Genomic DNA, 16,057 nt, shown 5'->3' on the forward strand with positions numbered 1-16,057 from the left:
ATGCTGATAATTTAAAAATCCAGGGTTGAGGTGCACCTCGGAACACGCTATATGAATTCTGATGCAAATTCTGGTTGAAATGGATAATGTAGTTTGGTCCATATGCATTTATTCTGCATTATGAGAACTGATTGCTTGCATCTAAGTATGTGTCAATCATGAAAATTAAAGGCAATTAAATATGAAACTTCCCCGTTAGTCTTCTCCTCCTACCTGTATTTCCCAGGTATAAAACATTGTACAAATCAGCATCAAAATAAAAAGAAGAGTCATCTTAACACTGTAAAATGCATCTATCCCCCCTTAATTACAGAATAGGTTCTACTATATAGTCTGTTTCCCACCTTCCCCGCAGAAGAATCGTGAGCTAAGTGCGAACACAGCTCCCTCTAGAGCTTGAGTATTAGACGAAAACACAGCACGCAAATTCCCGGCTCCAAAAGCTTGGTTTAAGTGCTTAGAAAGGCAGCACCGTGAGAAAGATCAATATATACACCAGAGAGGCCAGGGAGCCTGTCGCAAAGGCTGCAGGCTGAGATTCAGAAAACCTTCTGTCAGAGACAGATTCTGTTACCTGTGAAAATGGCATACCTTTCCAAAGTAAGCTTGTAGGAAAAGGCTTAACAGGTCCCTGGTTTATGGGAGAAGTGAGGTACTCCCTGAACACTTGAACCTTATTTGCTGTCTAGTATGACAGGTGAGCTTTGACAGGATTCACATATGCGTGTGCACGGAGCGAGAGAACAGAGGATGTGAGCTAGCTGAACAGTTGTGTCAAACGTTTTGTGTGGTGAGGCAAGAACTGACATATTTAGCCCTTCAGAATTTAAAGGATCTAAACATCACTTCCGCAGGATCAGCTGCCCTCGAGAGCAGTCACTTCTGAGCCGGGGTTGTGCTAGCACCCCTCGCCCTTGACAGCCAGCCAAAGGTTTGCAGTGGTTGAAGCCGGTTGTCAAGTGTCGCCCAGTTGCACCCATATTCCATCCTATAGCCAGGAAGCGAGGGGTGGTACAACTGTATGGGGACACCGAGAAGGCGGGGAGACGCGGCCCGCGGGCACGTCCAGGTGTGCTTGCACATCCGGGTGGGCCTGCGCCCCGGGACACGGGGCCGGGGCTGGAGCCGCCCGAGGGACGTGCCGGCCCTCCCCTCAGTGCCCCTCTCCTTACAGTAATGCCAGTTTCCTCGAAGATCCCCTCCTCCGCTTGCTCAACCCGGACATGCCTAAGCGCTTCCGCCAGCCCCCTTCCCGTTCCCCACGACCCCGTCCGGGCCGGTCACCGCCGCTCTCGCTGCCGGGATGCCCCGGGGCGCTGGGCTGCCTCGCCGGGCTGTCCCGGGGGCGAGGTGTCCGCAGTCCCCGCCTCTCCTCCCACAGATATAAGCCAGCGCCTCCCGCCCCGTCGGCAGCTTACCGCGCTCAGCCTCGCCGGGATCCCGCCGGATCGCTCCCCCGAGGATGCTGCGCGCCGTCGTCGGAGGTCGGGCTCTGCTGCTGAGCGCCCTGCTGTGGCGCCTGGCCGCCGCCGGTGGGTAACGGTGGGCGGGCAGGCCGGGGGGCCGCTGGCTCGGGCGGGCGGGACAGACGGCGGGGCGCGGTCCCTCTGACAGAGACGCCGGACCCCAAGAGAGCCGCCCCGCGCCGGCGGCTGTGGCGGGGACGGCGGCTGTCTCGCGCGGGGCCGTTGGGGAGGGCGGGCAGCGGCTGTCGCGCGGGGCCGTGGCGGGAGAGCGGCACTCGCCTGCGGGCTGTGGCGGGCCCCGGCTCCGGTCCGCCTCTGCTTCAGCACCCGGACGGCGGAGCGCTCGGGTCGCCAAGGGCTGGTTTCTTCTGGGGGGATCCTTAATGACCATAGCCCCGTCGGTGCTGGGGAGCAGGGGGGAGTCTCCGGAGTCGGCAGCTGCACCGCACCAGGAGTGATCTGCAAGATTTCTTTCCCTTGTCCCCAGTTCCGAGCTTGTCGGAGAGGCAGTGAAGGTTGTATTTAGAAAGTAATTAGGATATCGCTCAGTCAAACGCTTGATTTCCAGAGGTTACAGAGATTGTGCGGGGTTTTCCACTCTGGCTTCCTCCCACGCAGTTCCCCGAAGTAGCTGTGGCGTCTGCCGGGGCAGCGGGCTCGTGGGTCACTGCGGCCTCCTTTCCACTTGTGCGCAGGCCACAAGTTCATCCGTGGATACTCCCTCTCAGATGTAAGCGTGTAGGGCAACCACTGATTTTTAAAGACTTTATCTTCCCAAAATAAGTAAATGGGGAAACCAGAAGCTAATGCCTTCTGCAGGAGATACAGCCAGGGTTGATTTTGAACGGCACTGTATTTATTTGGTGCTTGGACATTCTCATGAGTATCTTCAAGGTTTTGTAGCTTCTTCAGACGTCTTGGATCGAAAGGGAAGCATTAGACAGAACTCCAAATAAGTTACCTCACCAACCTAGGAGTTACAAGTGGGAAAATAATTTGCTTCTTGTGTTTCTCGCTTCTGCCAGGACACATTCCTTTAGTAAGATGAGCATGAGCCCAGAGGGCAGGAGTGAGACTTTTCCCCCAAAAGAACTTTTCCAAGCAGCAATTAACAGCAACTGCTTCATTTAACTAAACAGTGACTGCAGGGAGCCAGGAATTACATATAATATGACTGATGGCACTCTTCTCTTTTCTGTATTTAAAGGCAATCCAGAACTACCAACAGCAGTTAATATAACTTGGTCTTCAATCAATTTTAAAACTATACTACAGTGGCAACCAAAGCCATCAGGTTACTTCTATACAGTAGAAATACACGGGTAAGTAGATAACACCAAGGTGTGCCCATTAATGGCAATTGAAGAAGATGCAAATAGAGTGTGTTTGAATATTTCCAAGACTGAATGTAACAGGAAAAGACCCCAAACATGAGGATTTAGGAAAATTGCCAACCCAGCTGTTAATACTTCTTTGTATCCAACTATAAGAATATCTGGTTCAGGCTTCTGGTTTTGCCCACTTCAGAAACAGAGAGTTGAGCTTTAGGTCAGTATTTCAGTTCTGGGGTTCGGTGCAGGCCAGCTGCACTGGAAGTCTAGGCCAAGATACTTTGAAGAAGTTGACACTCAATCTGACACACCATGTATTAAACAGAACTTCACCTTTTAATGTCTTTCAACATGTCTGGACTGAGTCTTTCATTTTTAGTCTTGGGAGGTGTCTGACAAATATGAGTCTGCATTTTATTCTAATAGGTGAATCACAGTAAATGAATAATTTGTCTTGCTGGGTAATACTGAAAATTACCTTTGGTCGTCTACCTCTGTCGAGACTTCCTCTGTTACCATGTTTTACGTAAGCTATGAAATATTGTGGATATAAAAGGTAGCCAGCTTATGTGAAGAGTCTAATACCTCTTTCAATACTGCACCAAAAATTTCCATGAAGTTCAGTAATAAATCTGTGCTGTTCTTAGCTCCCATATTAATTCATAGACCATTATTAAACATGCCCCAAAGGGAAACTGCATCATCAACTGTCCTACATATTAATGAAAATATGGTACTGTAGTCTCTTCTGTCTGTAAAAGTGGCATAGAAATGAGAGTGCTCTCATGACTAATGGATGAAATACCAGTGCAATGGCCTAATGTGCTCTTTTATTCTTTAAGGGAGTGATTAAATTAATAGACTTAAAAGCACACCCTAGCAGAATGAATTTTATGACATTTATGAATCTGGAGTTTCTTTCCAGCCATTTGTGCTTGCAAAAAATTGAAGTCTGTTTGCCCAAGATTAAGTATAGAATCAGGTATAGTTCTGATATGGAGACACTTCTTTAGACAAGTTGCTCTTATGGATGAAGTGTGCTTAAATGTTTGCTTTCTCATCTGTGTACATTTACAGAGTACATTTGTTTGATCACACAGATCAAATCTCCTCTGTCCTTTTTCAAGGAGTCTCTAGGACACTATTACTAACTGATCTGTGACATCATAAGAAATCTGGTAAAGTGAGAAGGGAGTTCAGGTGACTCTTAAATAAAACTTGACCTATTTGGAGGAAAACTCATTTGTTAATTTTCAAACAGTCAGCACTCTTGCTCTTTCAGCTGAGATTACACAATTTTTCTTTTCCTTAGTTCACCAGCAAAAACAGGGAAAACAATTGAAGCAGTAATATCTAATCTGGTTTTCCATTCTTTCTCATTAGGAAGTAAAATGGGGAATTAACACTTTTTTTCCTGGTTTCATTATAATTTCTCAAGTAAATGGACCCACTTTCTATCATTTAAAAATCAAGAGAAGTGCATGGGTCATGTTTTTTGTCAATTTTTTTTTACTTGTAATTCTGCAGCAAAAATTGCTGCTACTGTCTGGTTCGTTTGCACCTGCATAGGTGCAAAAACAAGTGGCATGTATGAGGAGACATGGTTGTCACATTAAACAATTAATATTGGTATCAACAGAGCTTCCTAGGACAAATGATGTTTCTTAAGGCAATAGTTTTCAGATGCATCAGGGATAACACTTTCAAAGTGATTTATGCATCTTATGTTTTTTTAAATGTCAACTGTGGAAAAATCCAAAATCGGAACTACTTATGGTTTCTATTCAGTTCATAGAAAAGATTGAATTTTTACTTCATATATGTATCCAATAACACATTTCTATAACTAATATGGCTCATATCTGATTTACTTGATTCTACTTTGAATTGTGAAACATAGCTGTACAGAATAGTGGGTTTTGATTTTTTTCTTCTCCTTTTCCACCTAGTACACCTGCAAGACTGTTCTACTGGATGAGGAAAATCTATACAGTTGGAGGGGAAAAACGTTTTTTAACATATCTAAATATGTAAAAGTCTGCTTGGAAAGTGTTGACGCTTCTTTCTTGCTCTTTTCAGACAGACATCTGACACCAAAAAAAAATGCATATTGACGGCAGAAACAGAGTGTGATGTTACTGATGTGCTCAGGAATGTAAAAGAGACCTATACAGCACACATACTGTCTGTAACGTCCTCGAGGACGGATAACTTTGAAGAACCACCTTTTGCAGTCTCTGAAAAATTTACACCTTATAATCAGAGTAAGTAGGATTGCCAATTAAATCTTATCATAAACTGCCTCTCAAAATGACTTCCATTGACTTAAACGAGGTTTAGATTGGGCCTAAAGGTTTTTGCTATAGATTCTTACAGTAGCCATACTGATATCTGAGAAGACGACATTCAGGCATAAAGCTTTCCCTGTTATAGGGGAGTGTGTAAGATATTAGTTACCATTTGTTTCTCACTGCAGTGAGTAGACCATTTTATTAACATTGCATACTAGATGAAGATATTTGTTAATAATTCAGGATTTCACTGTATTACTTTGGCTCTGTAAACTTATAATAGATTTGAGGAGGGAAGGGAGTGGAGGGAGGAAGAAAAAAGAGCATGTTGTCTAGAAAAAATGATGTCAGTTTTTTAATTCTAAAAATGCTTGTTTAGCTGTTCTCGGAAAACCGGAGGTACAGAATTACACACAAAAAGGTTCCAAACTGAATGTTGTGTTCCAAGATCCACTTACACCATATACATTTCCTAATGGAAGCTTTCGAAGTATTCGAGATATTTTCCAAAATGACCTGGCATACAAACTCTATTACTGGAAAGATCAAAGTTCTGGAAAGGTGAGCTCTAACTCTACTTTTTACATATTCTGTAGCTGTGTTATAGCTACACAATTTCTGTGCTACCTTAAGAGCTAACACTTTTGCAGAGAACACTTTCCTGAAATATTTTTTTTCCTTTACAGAAAGATACAACAACAAAAAGCCATAAATTTGAAGTAAGCGTTGACAGCACAAAGAACTATTGCTTCTACATACAGGGAATCATTCCCTCCCGCAGAGAAAACCGTAATGGTCAAGAAAGCATGGTGCTTTGTACCAGTGTAGAAAGAGGTATCTTAGATGGTAGGTATCTGGTGAAGTTTGTCATACAGTCCTTAACGTTCTAACAAAAAGACACTTCAATCCTCAGTATTTTTTTATATCTTTTTAAATTATGATGCCTTTTATAGAATAAACTATTTACTGTATAAGTGAGAGGACACAGACTGAACATGGAAACTCATAGGAAGAACTCACATTAAGTAAGAGTCCACCACCTTTAGCTAGTTGGAGTTGGTTTTAGGGTTTTGCTAAACTGCTTTGATTAGTTTTAAATTATCTGAGTTGATGACTGGTCACTGAGGTTTCAGATCTCATCACTAGCCTTCAGCTTCGTATTTTTGTTTTCTGATTGTTTTCCTCAGATCCTTCCAATAACAGGTCCCATAGTAAGTGCTTGAAGGATTAGCTCTAAAACATAGGAGTGCTGGAAACCTACATATCCATTGACTTGTAGTTTGAACTGGACTTTAGTTATTATCTCAAAAGCAGATGATGAGACTAAGACTTTCTTTACTGTTAAATTACAAGGTCAGAGTTTGGCAGATTGACTTCTTTACTGGTAAATAAGTTAGCGAGTGGTCAGTGAATCAGCCAGTCTAATTCCAGGCAAACAATCTGGATAACACTTTCTTCAATATAAAGTCATCAATATTTATTAAATAATATCACATTGCTGTACTGTATCTTTCTTCTCCACCAGATAAGAGTATTTGCATTCTAAGCAGAAAAGCTCTTCTAAAATTGGCAAATTAACTCTCTCAAATGAACTTTCTTATCTAGATATATATTTTTGTTTATCACAATAGTTGAATTCTAGTAAATTACAACTTGAATAGAAGTCTCTTCTGTTGGTGTTTTCTAGCTTCTAACCTAGAATAAATTTCCACTTGGACTTAGTTTCACAGAAATAATGCAGGGGTAGGGGGAATGGCTTGACTTATTCTTGTGGTGGTAGCATGGTATTTTAGTGCGCTAACTAAACTAGATTAAAACCTAGTGTGAACCAAGTGAAATAAAGCTTTACCTCAGTTCGACAAATTCACATTAAAATGAATTCAGTTCACACTGAGGTGGTCACTCCACTTCTGTGATACTGTAAAATATGGAAAGCATTTTTTAATTTAGTGGAGAGGGTTTCTAAGAGTTTGTAGCACTGTGACATTATGGCTTCTGATAACTGAATCTTGGATTTTTTTTCCTCCCCTACAGAATATGGAGCAGAAGTCTTTATCATCATAGCAGTCATAGGAATTGCGGTCATCACTCTTGCCATTGTCCTATCAGTGATCCTGTGTAAACGCAAGAAAGCAAAAGCTGCAAGAGAAAAGGAACCGCTTAATGGTGTCTAAGGAAGAATGATAGTGGCAGTTCCAAAGCGAAAAAACCCCAAACAAACAACAAAAACCATAAATTGGGTAATTGGGTGGAGCCTTTTAGCCTCTCTGATACAGGAATTTTGAAGCCCAAACTTTATGTGGATTCAAAAATCCGTTAGACAGTCACAGATGAAAAATCCAGATATCAGGAAGCCTCTGGGTCACTAGTGGCCAGAGGCTGGAAGAGTATTCTGGTGATCTCTTACAATATCCTTACCCTGCTCGTATACTCTTCCCAAGCTCTTTCTATTGTCCTGTCTGAAACAGGATTCTGAACTAGATGGACCTTTGACTTGACCAGATACAGCCATTCTGGAAGTATGGCCTTACTGAGCCAGAAGATTTATGGTACTTGTGAGGGGAAAAAAAACACTACTTTTGAAAAATATGTGTCCTTTACCTAACTGAAAGGAACATCTTTCTGTTTCTATGAAACAAAACCTGTATTTTTCTGACTTTCTTTTAACATTATTAACTGGTGAAATGATCTGTTAGCTCAGATGTGACAAAGATGCTACTATTATTTCTGCACTTCTTGGGTAAAATTAACTTGGTCTATTTATCTTTGGACATAGACAATCAAAGGTAAACAAACTGAAACTACTGTACTGGCAACTTGTAAAGAACACTTTTGAAGTAGGTAGCTGCTATCTATCTGGAAAACATTTCTGGATTACACTATACCTAGAGTTATACAGACAAGGTAGTCTGATGGTTCCGAGTAAGTGTTAGAACAAATACTTTGCAGTTTTTGAGTCAGTAGTAACTCACTTCATGCAAGCACTGACCAGGTAGCAGTATTTACTGCATTTTGAACGTTATTTTTAATTAAACAGTTGGTGAAGGAATAATTTATGTGGTATACATTCAGATAATCTTGGTGATGGGATTTGGAGGTACCTGTTGCTTTGACTATTTTAATATTTATTTTATAAATGAGAATCTAATTTTTATACTGGTGATATCTGTATTTATGATGGTAATTTATACTTTTCTAGTGAAATAAAGGTGACTGGGAAAATAAGACTTTTCCTTTTTTTAAATGAGGTGCGGCATTCATTCCAGAACTAAATTAAAAATAAATTTAGGAAACTTATCTTGTGACAGCAGTGTAGGCGAGCTGCCAGAAGTCTAACCAGGACTGCAAAATAAACTAACAGGGCACCTACTGCCTGTAAGGATAAAAATATGAGAAGCCACAGTTCACAAACTGATGAAAAGTGTTGAGGAGTCCCGAGCTGCTTTTCAGCTGTCTACTTATGTGAGAGATTATTCAGTGTTTGCATTCACAGCTTCTCATTCCAATGGAAAGTATACTAGGCGTCTCTTTGGATGTATCACACAGGGATTCCCACAGTTGTGCCTGTACTGCTTGTGGTGCTAATGTTCATTCAAGGCATTATGGGGCCTGGCCCAGAGATGAGAACTGCTGCAACTAACGTTGGTATCTACTGCTGCTGCTACCAATGGTCATAGGCACAAAAAAAAAAAAAAAAAAAAAAATCAAGAGAATGGAAAAAAAAATGCATCTTGTAGTTGGCACTAATTGGCTGTATATCTCAAAGCTTTATATGTGTCTTAAAATAAGAGATCTATTGCATTTATGAGAAGGAATAATATAATATAAAATTAATATCCCAATCTACCAGTTTTTACAGAGTTGTATTTTATGTTTTTCATCCCTACTGTATTTTAGATACCTTCTTTGTATGGATTAAGACTCCTGTGAACATGTGAGTGTGGTTTATGGGGGTTTTCTTTGTTCTTTAATTCCCTTTTTTACAGAGGGAAGAAAACAAACACCACCATCCCCCCAGAAAAATCCCTCTTTACTTAATATTGTGCAATAAATGCTTAATGCATTTTCTGCTGTATGCCTTGTATGGAGGAGGAATATTACAACAGCAATCAAAAATATGAGAACTTGTGGGAGGAAATTTAAAAACATTCCAAAGTTGTCATCATTACTTCCCTTCCCTGTGCTATTCTGCATCCTCGGTTTCATTCAGTGCCAAGCTCGGAAAAGGGAAGAGCTCAGAGGAAAAGGAAAGCCTGTAGGTTACAGCATAGCTTTTTTTAAACTAGACCATGCAGTTGCTTGTCATAAGCTACCTAGAATGATGTTATAAATCATACTTCATTACTTAAGAGATTTTTGGTTTGTTCTGAATATGAAGGTTGTTTTTATTGAAAGAAAGAACACCCACAGAAATGTGAACAAGTGCCTTAAATGGCATAAGAATGACCCACTACTGCACAAGTTCTGGAAACCTGAAGCGCTTCTGTTCCCTAGCTGCAGTATGTTGTCATCCAACAATGCTGAGTAACCAGAGTCACGGGGCTCACAGATCCTATTTCAAAAAGGTTTTTTGCTGTTTGTGGAGACAGTTGAGAAAGGGGCTTTTTATTGCAAACTTCCGGAAGTATTATCCTTTGGGTCAGTGTACTGAGCCCACGCAAAATGTTTTATACAGAGATTTAACTTTCTCAGAGTATCAGGGTGGGCAAAAGGAGTTGTTGAATAAAGGTATTGTCACTAGGAAGGAAGACTAGATCCTATCTACAACACACGTGGCCACTTCAGCACTGTACCAATTTAAGACAGAGCCAGCCACCCAGGCAATCCATGTGAGAAAGGGAAGGCTTTTCCTACACACCTAAGTTCCCTGGCTTATCTTCTAAGCAGGTTTCTGTAAGCAAGTGTGTTCCTACTGATGCTCCTGATGCCCCTGTTCTGCTTTGCTCCTTCTCATCTGTTGCAGAAAAAGGTATCCAGCTATTTCAAGTGGATGAAAACATTTGCACAGTTCCCTGACACAGTACTTATGTTCTACCAAATTATACAAGTTATACAAATGAATATGTAAAATTGCATACTGTAATAAGCCACTTTCATTTAATAGTACTGCTTTAAAACTACATTCTTCTTGCACACATGAGAGAATAAAGGCTGATACTGTTCTGCTACTTTGCTGCCAGCCCTAACAGCATTGCAGACAATAAACTTACTGCCATTAATTAAAATGAACACATAGGAAGGACTTCATAAACATATATATGATAGATATGGCAGCAAACAGCTTCGCTAATCTACTTATAGCAGACTCAGCTTTCCACTGTGAGAAGCTGCTGCTGAGAGGCATGTAATGATAAGAATGTGATTATAAGCTTAACATGCATCACTAATTATGTGGCAACTCAGGACAAAGAGTTTCTGCATTAAGTGAGTAAGAATAAACAGCTGTGATAGATTACCTTCTTGGTTCAGTTTTGTGATGCTGATTATTTTGCAGGGTAGTAGTGATTGCTACACAGTTTCAGAACCTTGTAATACACAGGAATGCGTGGGCTTTTGACAGTACCAGACCCGAGAGTCAATTGAGTAGTCTCCTAACTACGCAGTATTTATCCACGTACAAATAACCTCGCTTTCTATAGTCTATGTTTGTCACTGAGGCAGAGGGAGCTGGTATTCATGTTTGAGGAAGACAGGAAAAACAAAAAAGAACAACCTGCTAGACAGGACAGAAGCAGGAACTGGCCAGCTGAAAATCTTTCCACAACCATTAGGTGCAGTGTTATTCACCATGGCATATGCTCCTCACACAGTACACCCATTCCCCTGACAAAGAGCACCTGTCACAGAAAGCTGCCCTTCCCTTATTTGCTGGTCTGTGTCCTCCAGTGCCCTACGGCAGGACACTTACAAAAGCTCAGGGCATAACAACCAGGACAGATGCGCTGCAAATCTCCTCTTCTTTTCACCTTATGATGAGAAATCTTCCCCCTAGTGAGATCCTTCTGCTTCTTCTGGCACAGGCTCTCATTCAGCCCATATAGCCCATTTCAGTATCCCCCAAAAGGACCCAGAAAGAACAACTTTCCCTGTAATTCCTCAGCCTCTAACTGTAGCTGAATTAGGCAAGTTCATACAAAGATGTGCCTCAGGGGTGATTTCTTCTAGTAAAACCTGCCAGTACCTGGCAATAAAGACACAGCCATGTTGACTGCCTCTAGGGCTTTTACAGCCAGATCCTCTCCCATATGTCCAGTTGCAGGGATTGTGCCTGTTTCTTATCTTCTCTGACGTACTTCAGTGACTTGCTCCTGCAAGAAGCTCACAACGTTTCTGCTCCTTACTTCCCCTGGGCTCCTTTGTTGATGTTTCCATTCCTCTCCCCCATCCCCTAGTGATTTCCATTACCTGTTCTTCCCTAGAGATGAACCCACTGCCTCATTTCTGAAAACAGCTGGTTAGGATCTCATTTAAATGAAAATATAGCACCTAAATAAATATATATCCCTTAATCAACAATCAAGAATATATTAATAGCATGGCAGCATTTTTTTCACTCTCTACAGCTTCCGTTGGTCACCATAATTGGACCAGTAACTCCTAGAACATTCAATAGCACTGCTCTGAGTGTCCTTCTCAGTGCACCTAATTATCTTTAAATATTAATGGTTTTAGTGGCTTGTTTAACTAGCAGGGAAGTTATTAATCTGAACTCAAAGCATATTCACAGTTCCAGATCTCAGTTATCCTCACTGATGCATTTGCTTCTATTTTTATTTTCAAATTTTCTACCTTATTATTTCAAGAAATATTTAAATAGCAAAGTACTCGGACATTGTTATATTCACAAAACTATTTCATCGAAAGAGGTTTAATTAAAAACCTCCTTCCTCTGAATAGAGAAATATTTTCCCAATGAGATTACATGATAATTTTTTAATTAGTTCTTCAGTAATCACATAACTCAATTAAAAAGCTAGTGTAATGAAAGAGCTAGAATGACAAGTGAGATTTTAAAACCTAGTCCAATAAAAAGTCCTCATTATTCCAGGGGAAAAGGTAGGTGTTTTGGTTTTTGTTTTAAAGAGTGCATGCTTGATTAACACAGAAGGTTTTCCCTCTGCTGCCTTCATACTTTACCATACGTTCACACGAAATACATACATCTCCACAGAGATGATACTCAGTCTGATTTCCCATCTTTCCACGTTATTCGTAACATGATCATTTGCTTCCATAAAGCATCAAGGATGCAACCATACCATCGCATGCCACCGCTGCAGCTATCACTATAGTAGTGGAACCACGAACACCGCAGATCTGTTCCTTCTTTGCTCTTCACACTGCTATATCAGAACAGCAGCACTGCATATACAACTTACACTCTGTGAGCCATCTCTACAATATTCATTCTGCAACCGCATGCCTGGTATTACGTTTCCTGTGACTAGAAAAGGTGACCCCAAGTGGCAAAAAAAGGCATAATCAATATGTTAACAATCCACATTTTCCTAAATGGCTAGCACACTGATACCCAGTTTGAACCCAGATTTCACCAAAATTTGAAGGAAAAGGGCATGTGAAATTTGTTAGATCTTCTCTTTCCTAATAATAAAGAGCAACAGATAGTTTGAACAGCTCAATGAGATCCGATAGGAAGGGCGGAGCAGCTCTCTCCCCCTGAACACCCTCCTTTGTCTTCCCTTCAGTCCGTGTTTCCCCCTGCCAGGTTCTCCGGGGATCTTGGATTATAACATACCTTGTCTTCTCTAGTTTTCAAGCACTGATGGCAACAAGGCCCCAGTTAACAATCCGGCAGGTAGCAACAAATACTTATTTACCCATTGTTTGCACGATGGTGTTAAAGCCCGCACAAAACCATACTCTCTTCTCCTGACAAAGTTCTCCTTTAGTCTCAGAAAACTCAGGAGTACCTCAGAATTAGGAGATTTTCACATTGAACATTAAGCTTCTTACCAGACTTTCTTTCCTCGGTATGCTTCAAACAGAAAACAGATTCTTCTTGCTGCCCTTTTAACTCTTAAGAGGAATGGACTGAGAACCTCAGAGAAGGGGCTGAAGTCTTCTAGGAGCCCTGGAAGATGTGTTACTACTGCACGTGGCATAAATTGAGCTGTAAAAGCCCTGTAAATTATGTTGAAGTACAAGCTATGTTTAGAACTGTGATAACATGCTATCTGTCCAGCAGCAAAGGAAAAGAAAGGCATGGCTAGAAATAGCTGGAATGCAGCCGTATTTGTAACAGGGGCTATTTGGGGCTTTACATGCTTTGAGTTCTGCTGAGCTTGCCTCAAAAAAGCAACCCAAAAGATAACTTTTGAGGGAATGACCTTCCACTCTAGAGGCACAGGCACAAGAAGTTGGAACAGGTCCCAGGTGAGGGTACCGCATCTCTCAGGCAGGTCACCACACTATATAACAACCTCGGGGACAATAAAATACATGGCATACACAGGAACTACGACTGTCTATCAGACCCACCTGTTCAAGTACCTTCTATGCCACCAGCATGATGCACCCCAGTGCCTCAGAGGAAGTTTACAGAGGTAACACACTAAGCATGAAGAGATTTTTGTGAGTATTGAAGCACTAACCTCATGCAGCCTTTTCAAAATTCTCTGCTTAGGACTATTATAGATAACTATTCTAATATAAAAAAAAAATCTACTTTAACTTTTTTATTATCTTGTTAGTATTTGTGGGTTAAAAAAAAGACAAGAATGTCAATGTGTAGATTTGACCTTGGCCCTTAATTCCCTACTAAGCTCCCAAAAAAACTGCTAATGGTTCCTGGCTTTCCAGATAAGTCCTGTTGCAATACATAAGACTGCATCTGAGTTTTAAGCCTCCAGCACACATGCCTTTCTTTTTAACCATTATTTTTCCAAATACATTAGCTTATCAGCCCTTCCATAGATACTTCATTATCTTTCAGAGTTTTACTAAGTCTGTCACATCAGCAGCTTCTGACACAGCTGTTTTTAGCTCTCTTGCTTTTGTGCCAATACATTCCTGCACTAGAATACCACAATAAAGTAAATAAATAAAGGCTACCTTATTTTGGGGAGCATCTTCACACTACTTACCTTGTCATGATTCACAACGATTAAAATTAGTCAAATGGTTTTTAGCACCTGCTTGCACTAAACCATTCAGTCTAAGGAAATGAAGGGTATATTTGGTTACATAGAAGAACGTCTCTTCAATTGCACACGTGGAGTGTCTTTTCCAGAGCAGTATCCCCCAAATTTTCTCTAGTCAAGCTTAAAAAATTAGCTGTAATTTGTGCCAAACTCTAGTTATTTTAATGCAGAAAACTTGCTCAGTCATGTAGGTGGAGTTCCCTATTTCTAACCAAGTAAACCAATCTCGGCAGTCTTAGTTTTGTCCAGACAGCACTGACCTCTTTTTTCCAGTTCTGTTCTATTTTGGTGTGGCATCATGCGTGGATGCCACTTCTCTCCCAGAACGAGGGATGGGTGGGGAATAAGAATGTTGGTTTGTGGACAAGGAAAGTGGGGAAGGGGGCTGGGCACCACTGCACAAGAGCTCCTTTTGCCAGTAAAAGCCATTGTGTTGAATCTTTATGGTTCAGACTTGCCAAAGGTCACTAAGAGTGAGGTTTCTAACCACTGCGAAAGAAACGGTGATTGTTAAGCCTGGTTTGTGAAAGATACATTCCACAGAAGCGGAGTGCCCAAGTTCCCCTTCTCTCCTATTTTAAAATACCAGCTGGATGATTATTCTTCCACTGTTGCATTCCTCACAGGATTACTGGCAAAATGTCTTAGTTTCCAAAGTCAATCCCCATGGAATTTCACCAGATGTTTAGGCATATTATTTCTATTTAAACCCTGAATCTGTCATATTTTTCAAATTATTCCCTTAAGACAGCTTCTGTCTGTGAAGTTCCAGGCTGCTTGTCATCTGGCTCTGCTTTTGCATACAAGGAAAGAAAATGATGCAGCAGTTCAAAGATGGCTCAGCAACTTTGAAGATAAGGTTTCTAAGGTTTTAATGTCAAAGACATATTGCTTTCATAGTAACCTAGCTTGGCTATATTTCTCTTTCAAGATGAAACAGTTTCATCTTATGTTTGAATGCACATGACAGGATGCGTTTCATCAGACCATATAAACCAACATATTATAGGAACCTGTAATGTGCACAGCCATTCTAAACTTCCAGGTGAAGTTTAAGACATCATTAATAAAAATCTGACTGTAACCAGCGCAATAGCAAGAGCCTGGAACCACAACATGTGAAGGGAAATCCAACCAACCTCCTCCCAAAACAGCTGCACATCACTGATTCATAAAACTAAGAAACCTCTTTCCATGCTCATGAAAAGGACTGGCACAAACCAACTGGTACCTACACCTAATAAAGAAGCAAATACATTATACATAGAAATAAGTGTTTTGAACAGCAGCTTTGTAAGCAGAAATTTGAACTTGCACGCTGTTGATTTTCTTCTTGACAGACAAAAGTTGCAGTTTATTTTTTCTATAAAACCAAGGTAACTTTTTCCCCCTACTATTTTTCACAGTTGGATTTCAGGTGATCATTATCATGGACATTTCTATGACATCTCATAGTATGTATGATAATTATATATAAATTTTAATAATGGATTTTTAACTCCTATCTTGATAAGACATCTTAAATGTTTTTTCACATTTCTATACCACTTCAGAACACCAAAGATTAGGTGACGCGCTGGTATCTGTTGAGTCTGAAGAGAGCTGAATCCTATGGAAGGATCACTAAATTAGTTCTTTCTCACAAGTCCTAATCCACAGGATATTTATTCTTTATAGATTTAAGAAACATGAGGATTGAATTCCCTATTCTGCAGAAGCATAATAAGTCATTTAAGTTGTCAATACTAGATGCGATTTAATTAAGAAGCCTGTCAAGTAAGCGTCATGGTAGCACTACACGCTGCTTT

General features: G+C 40.8%; 1 protein-coding gene across 1 annotated transcript; it reads left to right on the forward strand.

The window, feature by feature from the left end:
* Nucleotides 1-1,326: 1,326 nt before the first annotated feature.
* F3 (coagulation factor III, tissue factor) lies at nucleotides 1,327-8,323 on the forward strand. The gene is made up of 6 exons (XM_075508328.1): nucleotides 1,327-1,532; nucleotides 2,674-2,788; nucleotides 4,877-5,061; nucleotides 5,468-5,649; nucleotides 5,775-5,934; nucleotides 7,123-8,323. Exons 1-6 carry the CDS (start codon nucleotides 1,463-1,465, stop codon nucleotides 7,260-7,262), a joined length of 852 nt encoding a protein of 283 aa, XP_075364443.1. The 5' UTR covers nucleotides 1,327-1,462; the 3' UTR covers nucleotides 7,263-8,323.
* Nucleotides 8,324-16,057: the final 7,734 nt, after the last annotated feature.

Source organism: Mycteria americana, chromosome 7 (genome assembly GCF_035582795.1).
Source record: "Mycteria americana isolate JAX WOST 10 ecotype Jacksonville Zoo and Gardens chromosome 7, USCA_MyAme_1.0, whole genome shotgun sequence".
Lineage (NCBI taxonomy): Eukaryota > Metazoa > Chordata > Aves > Ciconiiformes > Ciconiidae > Mycteria > Mycteria americana.

What these genes read in the sequence shown, in the direction of transcription:
- F3 (XM_075508328.1), top strand. Translation starts at nt 1,463, where the DNA reads ATGCTGCGCGCCGTCGTCGGAGGTCGGGCTCTGCTGCTGAGCGCCCTG. An exon ending in AAGATCAAAGTTCTGGAAAG is followed by an intron (nt 5,650 to 5,774) that starts GTGAGCTCTAAC and finishes TTTCCTTTACAG; the next exon opens with AAAGATACAACAACAAAAAG. An exon ending in AGAAAGAGGTATCTTAGATG is followed by an intron (nt 5,935 to 7,122) that starts GTAGGTATCTGG and finishes CCTCCCCTACAG; the next exon opens with AATATGGAGCAGAAGTCTTT.